Source organism: Periophthalmus magnuspinnatus, chromosome 7 (assembly GCF_009829125.3).
Source record: "Periophthalmus magnuspinnatus isolate fPerMag1 chromosome 7, fPerMag1.2.pri, whole genome shotgun sequence".
In the NCBI taxonomy this organism is placed as follows: domain Eukaryota; kingdom Metazoa; phylum Chordata; class Actinopteri; order Gobiiformes; family Gobiidae; genus Periophthalmus; species Periophthalmus magnuspinnatus.
Window position 1 is genome coordinate 3,045,417 of NC_047132.1, and position 15,162 is coordinate 3,060,578.

The window sequence follows — 15,162 nt, forward strand, 5'->3', positions numbered from 1 at the left end:
TTCTATTTTTTTCTGTGTTTCTGCAGATTCAAAGGTTTGATTCTGTTTTCATTTTCAGACAAAAAAGCCTGGAAGCACATTGGATCTACTTTGGGTCAACAGTGGAGGTGGTTTGGGCCATAATAACTCATGAGGACATGAGTTGGCCTTATTTTAGATGCCTGTGCAGCTGGGTGTACAAGGCTTTTAAAGGCTCATGCAGAGTGCTGACTGGGTCTCACAACACCTGAGTTTAGAGGCAGCCTTGGGGCTCCTACATGTGCTGCCTGTGAATGCAAAAGAGGGCTCCACTGAAAGGACAAACAGAGGAGATCGATCAGAGCGAGAGATGGAGGAGAGACAGGACACACATACAGCAGCAGGTCATCTGGCCAGTACAAAACTGCTGCCACATGAGGGCACTCATGACCTGCTATTAACAGGGAACATACAGCTCTAAGTGAGCAGTATTGTTAAGATCGGCACTATGGGAGATAATTTGATTCATCAGATTTTGAATATTAAAGGAGTTGGCCTATCTTTGTAACAACCAGGAAATGCTGTAGGGAACCAGACTGATTGTTAAGAATTAGCCAAATCAAAATCTCATCGCTTTCAGCTGCATTTAAAAATTCCAAATCTGATAAAAGAAATAATGCTCCATACTGCCCTTCTCTCCAGGCAGAGTTCACATACCTACCTTACCAGTGATGTCATGTACTGCCACATGAACAAAGATGGAAGCCTCCTCCATACCCTCCAAGTACACATGACGATAGCCTACATAAGAGGAAATGTCAAAACAATAGTTCACCACTTTCATATATCAACAATAACAGTGCTGGTTACCTGGCAGCATGCTGTTGAAGGCGATGGTACGCTGGCCGATAAAGTCCTGCCCGATGGGATCATGGTCCCACACCAGGAAGCGTACCAGGGCCAGGTCCGGCATGTGCACCACAAACACCAGGGTCTCCTCCCACATAGGGTTAAAGCCTGGCAGGTGCATAGGCAGGAGTGAAGACAAGAGCGAGGACAGAAGCAGAGGCAGGACGGGCACAAGCAGGAGATTCAAAAACAAAACAGATTAGTAAAACATTTCCAGTAGCTATAGTCAAACCAATAGATTAGAAATATATTTTTTATCATATCACTATATTTTCATAAGCTACTCCTCTTAAAGAGGGACTATCACACCTCTATGGGGTATTAACAGCTAAAAACATAACATAGATCACCTTTTACTGTTTTAAAAAAGCTCAATTAAACAATGTTTTAACATTCAACAAAATGTTGTAGGAGTTGCTTCTGGTCAGATTGCTGGTGGACACTGCCTTATATCTATCTGAAGTGAAGAGTTAGCTATACTGAAACTGTAAACAGCTATTCTTAACAGCTCCTGCCTTAAGGGCCTCCATTCAACCTTTAATGGTCCTACTAGCTTGCTCTATTGTTGTCCTTCTTTCCTTTGTTTGCTTTGGGTCTGATGATGAAATTGTATATTGGGGACAGGTGATGTCTAAGGCCCCCATTCGTGTTTACGGAAGGATTGTCTTTTGTAACAAAAATTGCTTCTTTAAGTCCCTCTCAAACAATTTATTTTCTCTGGCTCAAGTCTGTACCTCATTATCTTCAAAGGAGTGGTTAGTGGCTTTGAGATGGAGATGTACAGCAGACTGGGGTCCAGAGGAGCTCTCGCTCTAAATGGAGCATACATTAGATTTTGTTTATAGCTCAGGGTTTTATCCTTTGGCTGTCTTAAAGTGTTTGTAGGTTTGAAAAAGACAGAAATCTCATACTGTCTGAAAATTCAAAAGTCATTCAAAAGTTTTTCAGACACACCCGCTGTGTAAGGAATGGTAACACCTTTCCCTTCTGGCTTCAAATTCCCTGTTGTCCTGTTTTTTAGCTCTCTTAGATCTATCAAAGGCCCATTTTGGATATCCACAAGCCAAGGGGGCTTTCTCCATGTGTTGTTCCTCCTTCACTTTTCCCTCCATGTTTGTGGGCACCACTTGAGCTCTGTGTTGTAGAGTACGGATCACTCCGAGTTTGTGCTGCAGTGGATAGTGTGAATGAAAAAGCAAGTATTGGTCAGTGTATGTAGTTTTCCTAAAGCCTTCTACCTGGAGACACTGGTCCTCTCCTATAGTTAGTGCACATCTAAGAAGGCCAGTTTGTTCTCCTTGGCCTCTTCCCATGTGGAACCACACCATTAATATGTGCAGTAAAGGGTTCCAGATCTTGAATTTTGATCTTAGTCCGGTTTCATTCACGTATCGATACCAATGTGTGGGTACCTAGAAATGAGGCCAATGCATCCTGCTCAAATTGTTCCAGATTCAAGTTAGCCATAATAGGAGAGACCAGTGGGCCCATGGCACAGCCATGGAGGGGTACTCCTTCTTTGTGGATTTTTGGGAGGCCATAAATGGATCGGAATGGAGTCACCATGATAGTCTGTAATGTAGCTGTCTATCAATGACTTCTTCATTCTGCAGCTTCTATAAGCAGTCTATGATTTCTTATCCACCCACTAGCAGGGTCTCGTTTCAACAGTTCATAGGTGGCGGTGTCACTGAGGAGGCTGTTCACCTTAGTCTCGTAATCAGCTGAGTTCAGGATCAACGTGCATCCCCCTTTGTCTGCTGGCAAAATATTGATGCTGGGGTCCTTTTCTAGAGCAGTGAGAGCCTTTCTTTCCTCTGATGTTATGTTGGAGAGACGAGGTTTGGCACTGCTCAGTGCAGCTGTTACTTTCAGTCTAAGATCATCAGCTTCCGTCTCTGTAAGCTTATTGTTTCTAATGGCAGTTTCCAATACTGTAATGTAGTCACTGGGGGGATCTGGTTAGATGTAACAGAGAAGTTCAGTCCTTTGGAACATTCCCCTTTCTCTGTCTGGGTGAGTTCACCGTCGGAAGTTTTTCACCCAGTATTCCATGCTCCCAGGATGGCTGGGTACATCCCCTTTCCTCCTGTCTCTCTGATCCCTGTGGTTAGGTTGTTTTTGGACTTGCATAAACTTCCTTATGTGCCATTCTTTGATTTTCTTGTGTCGTTTCAACTGCTCTATGGCTATGAATTTGTTAATCTCTTAGCTATTTCTTTCTATTTTAAACTTCAAGAAAATGCAGATGGCTGATTCTAAGGCCGAGCATTTTCCTAAGGTAATGCTGAGCAGTGAAACGTCTTCACTCCTACAATGTTTTGTCCAGTTGACAGATGTAACTTTGGCTTTTACTATGGATCAGACCTGGACGACTGAGGGATTACACAGATAACATTAACATGTTTAATATGTTTCACTTTCATTTTTGACACTGTGAGCCCCCCCCCTCCCTTTTGCTCTCTACATTAAGTCACTCCCCCTTCAGAACGCTAACACAACACAATCAGTGTGCATCCTGCTAATGAAACTACTGCACACTGCATCAGGTTTGTGAAGTTGTAGTGTATTGTTTTGCATTATGCCTTTCTAAATATGGGAAATTGCTGTGCGGGAACATAGGTGAAGTAGACTTGTAGGCTGCACAGTGGACAGGATCGTACTGCTAACTAGGGATTGTGTGTGTGTGACCTTTTTTTTTTGGTGCCAACTTTTTTTTTTGACCAGGCTGTGTAATATAAGACAAACTGACCCAAATGTGTTACGGAGCAGTTATTTATATCTCAAGTAACTACAGAACAGCTTTGTATAAATAAAAGTTCAAACATCATGAGACTTTCTGGTAGAACTGGCCTGTGGTATAGCCCCGTGTGCCATGTGCATGATGTATATAATGCAGCTGAATGCACCTAAATCAGTGAAAAAACAGTGTGTGGTGCCAAATCAAAGACTCTAGAAACTGTTTGGAGAAGATAATAATGTTCTACATCCACTAAGCTTTTAGTCAGCCTTTATTTTTCATTAATCTGCTACTTTTTCGTGGAGTTACAAGCAGAAACTGACAAACTAATACGTCTACAGATGTAATACCGCGTCCATAGTGATACGTGAAACATTTCTCTCCACATTTTGGCTGAATTCTCATAGAAGCAAGAGCTGATGTATGGAGATCTGTCCACAGTCCAGTGTGAGGCTCTAGCTCACAGACAGGAGGCACTCTGTGCACTGTAGCAGAGGGGAGGAGCACAGAGACTTAGCAGAAGTCTGGGGCTCCAATGGCACTAGAGTTGGACACAAGTGACATGCAGAATATCTAAACTACAAATCAGATTAACCCCAACTCTACCACATCTGTCATTAAATAATGATTCAATAATGCCGCCCTTTGAATCCTGGAGAGATGCAGCCTGTAATCATAATGTATAGCTAAAAGACAGAAATTAACTACTGTAAAAATGTATTAGTTGATCTAATTTACCCCAGATTACAGGGAATTATTCCGTTTTGTTAAAAAAAATCCTGGGGGAACCCTGAATTTTAAAATGACCAGCAACAAAATCTACTAATAAATGGACTCATGCCCACAAAGAACACCATTTTTTAACGATTTATTACTGCGATTAGGGTCAGTGTCCGATCGGTGCATCCCCACTGCTAACCGTTAAGGACGGTTTGAATTGGGCCTGGGAGGGATCAATAGATGACTTGAGCATGCATAAGTGACATATAAAACCTCTTCAGGCATGTTTTTAACAAGGAGACAAAAGTTTAACATGGTAGAAAGCTCTGAAAAGTTGCTTTCGCATAATACCCACTCTTTAAGGTAATATTAAAATTCCACAATAAAATGTTAATTAAAATATAATTTTTGTTCTAGCCTGCTTCAACACTTACCATTATCATCGACGACCCTGGTCTGTTCTTTGCAGCAGTCCACGGGTACGCCAATGATTTCCACCTCCACAAAAGGATCAATGATCTGAAACAAAATTAAAAGATAGACATAATATATATGTGTGACTATACGTTTACTGGCCCTTGGCCCCGGGTCTCTCCTCCCTGCGCACCTCTCCTCTGTCCCCCAGCATGGAGTCCTTTGGCTTCGGCAGCTGCTGCCCACTGATGACCTTGAGCACCAGCTGCTTCTTCATCTGGCCAGGCATAGGGTCGTCCAGGTTTGGGTTGAAGGCACCTAAAGGAGACAGAAGAATGAGACAAACGTGTAATGGTATGAGTGCAACCATTCCTCACTTTGGTCACTTTTTAAAATGTTTAGTAGGGACGGGCGGTATATTCATTCCAGTATTGATACTGACCAATATTTAACCAATATTTTTCCCCAATATTGGTGTCTCATGATATATATTTTTAATACCAATATTCAATACCAATATTTTTCTGGTACAGCCCCAATCTGTGTGTACCCACATGTCTGTCTCAGATTGTCCTCAGTTCATCAGATTTGTCTTTTTGAACAAAAATGGGAACAGAAGAGCTTTATATGGCTGTAAATTTACACAGACATAACAAATTATTTTAAATCCCAGATAAATAAATTTTGTTATTATTTTTTTTTAAAAGGTGAAAAGATTTTCTTTAACTTTAAATTTTAAAAGCCAATATATTGGTTATCGTCAACAGCAAAAGGTCATATATCGATATTGACCCGAATTGTTTCTATGCTTATGTTGGGCAGTAGTGGCTCAGTAGTTAGGAGAAGTTGGAAGGAAGGAGTTTTGATTCTGGCTCCAGAAAGTGCATGCTGTTGATGTGTGTCCTTTGGCCAGACACTAGCCTATGTATGAATATGAATTAGCCTATGTATGAATATGCCGGTCAGTCTGCCCCAGGGGTTAGAAAATTATCCAGTAAGTGCACACTAGTAAGATTCAATTAAAAGCGTTCCTCTGAGTCCGTCTTGTATATGTGTTGTATAACATATGTTCTCAAACACAGCAAAAGTCTGGTCTGACCTTCAGACATGCACATGGGCTTGAGGATGTAGCCACAGTTGCCGTTGCTGTAGAACTTGGCTCTGTTGAGTTGAAGGACACGTCCCTCTGACTGGTAGTTCAGGGCAACTAAAACAAACAACAGAGTTAAAAGAGTGTGTCATTGTATCACTGTACATCAGATGACTTCTCACAAAAAGCTATGATTTTTCATGTAGCATATTTGTTATTAAAATATGAATGAACACTGGTGCCTGAGACAGGGACATAATTTTCCCTGCATTTTGTTACTATGAATATACATATGGGGATGCTTTATAATTTATTTATCAATAGAGGAGGATCTAAAGACTGTACCTAGCTGGCAGCCTGCATTCCAGAAGGGCTGGGGATTAAAGTTGGAGGAGTCGATGCGGTAGGACGAGGGGTAGATGCGGGAGAGCTGTCTCTGGTTAAAGTGGATGAATTCGATTGGCTTCTGCTGCATCACCTGGTGAGCCTTGGTCTCACTCAGGGAGGACACCTGCCAGCTGCAGTTTGCTACTCACAATGACAGGAGACAGCAACACTTAATATTCAGTTTAAAGTGCGTATCATGGGTTTTTATGATTCTATAATTTTGACTAAAGTTGAAGGGATAAAATCTGTTGTATAAATTATAGTTTTACACCAACCAAGAAGCAATTTGTGAAGAAAAGATGAAAAATATGTTGAAAATTACAAGAAGAGAGTTCTACTATTGAGAGTTCCACACTGATGACATCACACTAGGGAATTATGTAAATTGTACCTAACTTTTGGAAAGAAAACAAACACCTTTTTTCTGACACTTTATACATTATTTCAACAAAATAAATGTTTTGGCTCAGTGTATCACATGATACCTAGCCTAGAAATAGCTATGCTGGGGGAAGTATGGAAACCTGAGTACTATCCTCTGTTTCCTCCTATTTTCCTTGTCAATACCTGGAGTTCATTCATTGCTATTCACATGTTGTTCCCCGTCCCACTCCCCTCTGGGGAGTGCAACTGTTTCAGATACCTGGCTGCTGACCGCCCGGTCATGGCTGGACCCTAGATCCCCTACTGTGCCCTGATCCTGTTCCATGGACCCGGACCCTGCCTTCCCTTGCCTGGCTGGATGGCCCAGTGCCTGGCTGGGGTGTCTCCCGTCCTGCTGCGGATGGACCCTCCTCTGTTCCTTAGCTGAGAGTTCTCTGGCCCTACAGTCTTTCTATTCTATCTGCAAATGGATGCACATTAGTCCTGGACACATCTGCAGCTGCCCGTCAATGGGAGTGGATATCTCCTTCACTGTGGTTCTCCTCGAGGTTTCTCTTTTTCTCACTGTTTTCTTTGGGGTTTTTTTCATTTTTCTTTGCTGAGAAGGAGGGTCTAAGGAGATGTCCTTAGACCCTTAGACCCATTTGCATGTTTTTCTGTTGATTAATTTGCTCTTGTGTTTCCATTTCATTTTCTAACTTTCAGTTGATTAAATCAATTCTCATGTTCAGCCCTAAGAGGCAACTGCTTTTGTGATTTTGGGCTTTACAAAAATAAATTCAATTGAATTGAATCATTGCTAGATAATTAATTGATTAATTAACTGTGTTTTAGTGAAATGAGAAGTCTACCCTATCATAGGCACTTCACAGTTTAACTACTCATGTGAGCCCTCAAAAGGTGATTCAAACAGCCTAAATTCTCAATTTTTTCAATGGCACAAAAATTAACATTGAATCTACACATTTTCTGGTCAAATCCAAAGTGTGCGTCACCTTGTGTGTCGATGTCGTACAGCCCCACAGAGCGTGTGTATTTCACCAGATCAGACAGAGCTCTGGACAGCTTCATGGTTTTCTTCTTCCTGTGAGATCAGTGCCGGATGTGAGATTATTTGTTAGTGCTGTAGTGCTGGCTCTCCTCATTTGGACATGGCACAAATAGCAGTTCTGCTCTGGTTAAGTCGCGTTTTAGCCTGCCATGCACTACAGGATAATTTGCCTGATTTAGGACCCCTTTTGCTTCTCCCCGACTTTGAATCTTCGTATGCGAAGATTCAGCTGCGCTCCTCGTATGTGGGGTGTCTATATGACAAGTCTGAGTTGCTCTGTCATATCGTAACCATAAAACATCACCGCTATTCCCTCCACCAGCAAACAAAACAGAGCATAAGGGCAGAGGGGATGACGAACAAACAGGCGCAAGATACAAATTTAGGAAATAGCAATAATAATTAGGCAACTATAATAATAGGCACCTCTCATAAAGATGTAAAGTTAAACTGCAGCATTCTCATCCATATTATCCATTACAATGTGTCCTCAGCAAATAATGACATGGCATTTACTTCAATACTGGTGTTTCTAAACCAGTAAAAACGTTGAAAAACATTCATCCATGCTGTCATGGGCTTATCTCCACAGATCTGACTTGTAAGTTTTTTTGTGAAGAATCTGTCTGTCTGTTTGTCTCCATGGAGAGGTTCTTACTTTGCCTAGAACATTCCACAGAATGGCTTATAACATAATATGCTTCATGGAATCCTTCAGTTTCCTACCAGAAATTGTTGGAATTGTTGCTTTAAGATTATGATTGTTTAAGGATTTTTAAGTACACTGATGGGCACCAGGAAGCTCGAGGACATTACAGGGACCCCTGACCATTGGAAACTTGTGGATCACTGACAGATTGCAGATGGTACAAAAAGGCACAGGGAAAGGACACAAGCAGTAGTATGTTGCCCCAGTTCAGTGCAGGAGCAGGAAACTTACTTGTTATGTGGAGGTGCCCGTGATGCACTGCTACTGCTTTCCTGGTCTGTGTCAGTGTCCTCTACACTCGACATCTTCTTCATCTTCCTTGTCTTTTTCTGGAAAAAAACAAAACAAAAAACAGTTCCATATAAAACATCAGAAGTGCAACATTTCATCACCCATATACACTCCTTATAGCACTAAGAAGCACTGTTCTACACTGGGGAGCTGAGGGAGCTGTCTGACCTTGCGTTTGGAGAAGCTGCCGATGAAGGATCGTCCACTGGGCTTGGTGCTACTGGGGTTGGTCTCATCTGTGTCAGTGCCGTCTTCAAGTTTTCCCTAAGTGTAACAGACACATGTGAACAAGCATCGAAAATCAGATACTTTTATAAATGTCTCAATTATCGATGTGACCAATTGATTTCATGTAAATAGTGCAGTTTAGCTATGAGTGCATCTCTTTTTCAATTATAAGCCAGCCAGGCATGATGACAGCTTGTGTGTAATGATAATGCTTTATGTCCAGCAAATCAGGAAATTATTACTGAAATGTGTTAATTTTAATGAGACAAGATAAACATTAAATTAAAAATGAAGAAAAAAATTATTCATTTTATGCAACCAAGCCTCAATTCATGGAAACCTCCATAGTAAAGTTCACATCTAATAAATTTTTTTGGTGAGAATTGCTATAGCCGTCTCCTGTTCCTATCCCATTTTGACCAAAATTGGTGTATTTACATTTATTATAATTATTTTATGTTTGATGTTGTGAAACTGCCCAAAAAAGCCAGTGTGCGCGACAATGATTAAAGAGCACACATTATGCTATCTTCTGATCTATGTTATGATGTTGTTACCTCATTAAAAACCTACCCGGTTTCATTGACATGTTTAACACACAAATCCTGCATATTTAGGCTGAATTCTTCTCTCAAACAGAAAAAACTCAATTCCACATTGACACACATCTGTGTATTTGAACTCCATATACCTTCATTAGAATCATTTGGATGATTTCAGTCCCCATATTGCCAATCTCTACTGAACAAACGGTAAATATTAAAATATTGTTCTACCCGCCATGCTCTCCTCCACCCACACCTTAGAGCCCGTTTTGTCAGAAAGAGCCATGATGGTGAAGCTGTCGGGGTCTTCGCGATCCCGGATCTTGGACTCTTTCATCAGATTGTCCAGTTTCTTCTTGGCCAAGTTCTCCACCTGCTTCCTGTTGGCTGAGGTCTGAAACAAAGATACCCAACCTGTCAAACTTGAGTGATCACACTGTGTTGTTTTGTATAGGAATGCAGTGTTGCTGCAGTAGCAAGTTCTCTTCGAATTGTATTGTGCTTGAAGTGAATCATTTTAAGTTGCATTTTAGGGCCAAAAAAAAAAAAAAACAAAAAAAAAAAAACATATATATATATATATATATATATATATATATATATATATATATACATACACACACACACACACACACACACACACATACATGCAGTTATGAATCATTAAAGGTGCAAATGTATTGTCTGGGGAAGATGATAGTGAAGAAAATGCCATAATACTACAAATGTCGTCTCACATTGGGCCACATGGGGACAGCACCCTCAACCATTTGAGCCTGGTATTTCTATCAATATGCAAAATGCAGTAAAATGTGTCTTTCCAGATGTTTTCTGTTTCCTTAACTAGGCACATGCGTTGACTGCGTTTTTGCCAACTCCATGCCTGAAAGAACATCTGTGTGCAATATACTGTAAAAATTGTCAATCTATCTAATGCAGATATTCTATTCTATTTTTAATATAAGTATTTTTAATTAAAGTTATTTAAAAATGGGTGTTTTAATTGTATGGGATATTAGCTGCTAACACAACACATATTTAGACCACCATGTTACTTTTTAATGTTTTGAAAATGCACTACCCTTTCAGAGCGTCATCACAACACAATCAGTGCGTGTCCCACTAATGACACTACTGCACATGGCATCAGGTTTGTCAAGTTGTTATATGCAGTTTTGTGTCATGCTTTTGTATATTTATTGATAATTGTCATGTGGGAGCATGAGTGACATAGGCTTGTGGACTGAGCATTGCACAGAATCTTACAGCTACAGTCGCTTGCAAAAGTAATTCATCCCCTTAGAAGTTTTTTCACATAATGTCAAGTCACAACCACAAATTTAAAAACATTTTCTTAGCATTTTATGTGAATGAGCAACACAAAATGGCACGTAAGTGTGAAGTAGAAAGAAAATTATAGATAATTTCCAGATTTAAAAAACAAAACAAGACAAAACTGAACAGTGCAGCATGCAAAAGTATTCACCCCCCTAAGTCAATACTTTGTTGCAATTACAGCTGCAAGTCTTTTGTGGTATGTCCCCACCAGCTTTGCACACCTGCAGACTGAAATTTTTGAACATTCTTCCTGGCAAAACAGTTAAAGAATGCAAATAAAAAAATATTAAAATGTATGGTTGTGACATGACAAAATTTGAAAAAGTTCCAGGGGGATGAATACTTTTGCAAGCCACTGTAACTAAGTAGGGTTCAAATATGCATGGATGACATGTAAAACCTCTTCAGGCATGTCTTTGATGACGGGACATTATAAGATGGTAGAAAGCACACAGGTACCTACTAGGACTGGCCCTGTATCATTTTTCAGCTCATGGCAATATATGTCCTCTCCTTATGGCTGATAACTGAGATTTGCAGATTGTCGGTATCATTATGTTATCTAAAGCGCAAAACGAACACTCTTTGCACTTCAGCAGTCTCTGGGAGAACTTTTTGAGGAGACAGAGCCCTGTCCTTCACTAAATTCACAGACAACATGCCACAAGAGCCATCTCTCCACCCCTCACATCTGATAAAACAACATTTATTTAAACTGAGCCCTCCTTGCTTGGGTTGTCTTAAAGCCTAGTTGAGGTGTTATGTTTCGTGTGTTTATGTCATATTCATATTAGATTTACCAATGGTATCAACATATTGTCTATTACAACTACTGTTCCTCTGAAAAGTGTAATTCATTGTAAATTATGGTGAATGATGGCAGTTTTACAATGAACAGGAGGAGATGGGACATGGTGGACAAGCGTTAAAATACAATACCTTCCACTGTGAAAGAAGCAAGTAACAGAAGACAGACAGACAGGAGAAACAGAGAGAGTATAGGTCAGACCCACTCTGTGCATTAAGGCTACAAGGCTCAGGGGAGAAGGCTAAGAGGAGAGGGGTGGAGGGTCAAGGGGACAGAGGTGCTGAAGGGACGGAAGGGAGAGAAACAGGGGGCAGAGGGACAGAAGGGTTGAGCAGAAGGGCTGAGGAACAGAGGGGCTGAAAGACAGAGGGGCTGAGAGGGAGAGGGGCAGAAGAGCAGGGGGGCAGAGGGACAGAAGGGTTGAGAGCAGAGGGGCAGAGAGGGGCAGAGGGGCTGAGAGGAAGAGGGGCAGTGGAGCAGAGGGTCAGGGGGACAGAACGTCATACTGTTTCAGTCCGGTGGTAGTTTGTGAAGAGAAGTTTAAAAAGTAATCTCATCATTACACAAAATTCCATCAGAAATGCAGAGAAAATGTATAAGCAATGGTTACACATGTACTCTAACATTTTAAACATTTATGAAAATAAAGGTGTTGTCATACATATTTATTTGTTAAATAGCAACTACTGTGTAAATAATAGATGATCTTTGGCTCCTGTCTGCAGTTTGGTTGCTAGGTGACAGTTCTAGAATTAGGCTATCCCTGCGTATGCAGGGTTTGAGCTAAGTGTAAAATGCACGTTTAAACTGCTCTATGGTAGTCCACACTGTGTTCAGAAAGAGGTCAGAGGCATATAGTTTTCTTCATAAATGTTTCCTGAGGAACTAAAGCATAACATGCTGCTCACAGACAGCAGCACTCATGTGCTGCTGGTGCATTATTTTCCACCTGCCCATATTACACCATTTTCTGATTTATGTTATGTTATTATGTTATAATGTTGTTTCCTCATCAGAAACATTTTGAACTTTGGAGATGTAGACAAACTAGTAACAAAGGTGTGTGACTGAAATAAAACACACTTCCTGGTATGTTTTTGAGGAGGTACCAACATTCTAACATGGCTAAAAGCTCACAAGAGTCAATTGTGCATAATTACGGACCTTTCAATAAATCAATCATCAGTCAGTCCCTGTCACACAAAAACAAATCTTGTGAAACCCCTTCTCTGTCATTTAGTTCACTCCACACAGACTAATCAAATGCTTTGAACCTGGGTCTACTGTCAACAATAATGTCATCAACATCCCTAGTGTTTGATGCCAACCGTAGGCTCTGCTCTGTCTGAAGCTCTGTTACTCAAGTTAGACTTTAATCTGAGATTTGTTTTAACTCAATATGTCCATCTACAACAGGTGACCTGATATGGCCTGTAAAACAAGTTTTTCTCAAAGAACATTATAGTCATTAGCTAGCTAGCTTTAGCCAACAGTTTTTCAGTTAGTCACTTTGATCTTTTTTTTTTTTTGAAAATCAAACACCTAAACAGGACCATGAACACTTGTATTGATCACAGGCTAATTAAAATGCATGGTTTAACTCATCATGTTTTTTGTTGTTGTTTTTTTTCAGTTTTCAAATGGTCTAAAAACTTTTTTGGAAGTGTTTGCTGATGCTAACGTCACCATGGTAACTGCTAAATATTCCACGATAGAGATACATGTAGAACCCCCACCGCATTTGCAAAGTATCAATAGTCATTTACATACTGTGATGCGTACTTTAGTTAAAAAACATTTTGTTTTTATTTTTTGTAAGATTTTCTTATCAACAACTTTTACAACGTTTTTTAATATTCAAGACTGCAACCCTCAGACCCCCGCCCTCTGCACACGGACACTGCACTATTCTGAACGTACAATTATTACAAACAGTTTGAATGTGTACATTGATAAATAAATTCCACTTACAAATTTAGCTTTTCACTTGTAAATAACACACATACAACTTTCCTTTTGTACTTACAAATATTGTTTTACACTTACAAATATTGTTTTGCACTTACAAATATTGTTTTACGCTTACAACTTTGTAATTTTACAAGTACAAATCAGAAAATTACGCTTTTACAACTTTTGAGACATTCGTTGTGCCGAGTTTGTCTCAAAACGATTTATAAGTAACAGCTGATTTGAACCTGAATTTGACTATGTTTAAGGTTAGGGCACGTAGACAGAAACCGAGGGCGCACTAGACAGAAATTGAGAGTGCAGTAAACAGAAATCAAGGGTGCAGTAACTAAAAGTGAGAGGTGAAAATGTGAAAGCGAGTGCAAAACTTGTGACAGAGCATGCATGTACCTGACAGCGCCCGGTATTGGCGTCTCCATGCACTGTTTACCCTCCAGCACCCTCTCTCTTTCTGCCAACACCTGATTGTTTTTTGTTCCTCAACAATGGTCACTCTTTTTTTTTTTCTTCAACGAGAAATACATCATCTTGAACAGACAATCACAGATTTATTGTCAGCATCTGACTCATAAGCAAGAGGTTGAGTTGACTTCAACTGTCATGAACAATCCAAACCAAGTTTATTATTTGTTGCAGAATTTGTAATTTTACAATTTAAAATCAGAGTACAACTGCCAAATCTGAACTAAAAAAAAAACATCTGGAGTATCACGTTTTGACATGATATTATCTCAAACTCACATGATGACTTCACAAAATTACGTGATAGGGGATACAAAATGATCATGAAATTATGTGATATGTAAAATGAGGGACTACAGTAGTGGATCTATCCACTTTTGTGTGTTTATATGGTGAGAAACAGGCTATGCTACTGATGTTGGCATGACGTAGCAGTTGTAGTACTAGTGGTAGTAGTAGGGCCTCTAGGAGTAGGACTATTGCTTGTGCGTAAATGACAACGCTGCATCATCAATGGCAAGATGAGCCCATGAGGGAGCACTGAAAGAACTGTCAGTGCTGTAAGCTACCTGTGGTCCTCCACCTTAAAGTCTGTGGCTGAGTGAACTCAGCCCTGAGCTATGAGAGACTCAGGTCGCCCTCTTTACGGAGACTGGGTACATGCCCAGAGTCTACAGCTGTGCACACTGCCAGAAGCAGCAATCTGTCGCTGACCAAAGCCACACTTTCAGTAAGTAAATCATACATGTAATAGCACCTGCTTAAGCAGCCTGTGTGTCCTCATTCAAAATACGGGTCCTTTGTCCTGTGAAGCTCATCCTCCCGGGCCAGCACACCGGGTACTGCACAGAGGCACAGCCTCAAATAAGTGAAGGGCTCCGGGCGTGAGACTAGTAAACTACTATTACAAGTCATGCCAACATCAGTAGCATAGCCTATATCTCACCACACAAATGCACAAAAGTGGATAGATCCTCTACAATAGTTTCTTATTTAATCATAATTTCATGATCATTTTGTATCCTGTTTTAACATGAAACTATCACGTAATTTTGTGAAACCATCATGTGATATTGAGATAGTATCATGTCACTGCTGATGTTTTTTTAGTTCAGATTTGGCAGTTGTACGCTGATATTAAATTGTACAGATAGTAA

At 40.3% G+C, this 15,162-nt stretch overlaps 1 protein-coding gene across 1 annotated transcript in view; it reads right to left on the reverse strand.

Moving 5' to 3' along the window:
• plch2a (phospholipase C, eta 2a) overlaps positions 1-15,162 on the reverse strand; it is a 216,756-nt gene that overhangs the window by 9,128 nt on the left and 192,466 nt on the right. The window contains exons 12-21 of the mRNA XM_055223081.1: positions 9,683-9,820; positions 8,822-8,917; positions 8,594-8,691; positions 7,598-7,686; positions 6,177-6,359; positions 5,841-5,948; positions 4,935-5,059; positions 4,762-4,846; positions 829-975; positions 680-759 (exon numbers count right to left, since the gene is read on the reverse strand). Of these exons, the coding sequence (XP_055079056.1) occupies positions 680-759; positions 829-975; positions 4,762-4,846; positions 4,935-5,059; positions 5,841-5,948; positions 6,177-6,359; positions 7,598-7,686; positions 8,594-8,691; positions 8,822-8,917; positions 9,683-9,820 (1,149 nt within the window). The remainder of the gene's footprint in view (positions 1-679; positions 760-828; positions 976-4,761; positions 4,847-4,934; positions 5,060-5,840; positions 5,949-6,176; positions 6,360-7,597; positions 7,687-8,593; positions 8,692-8,821; positions 8,918-9,682; positions 9,821-15,162) is intronic.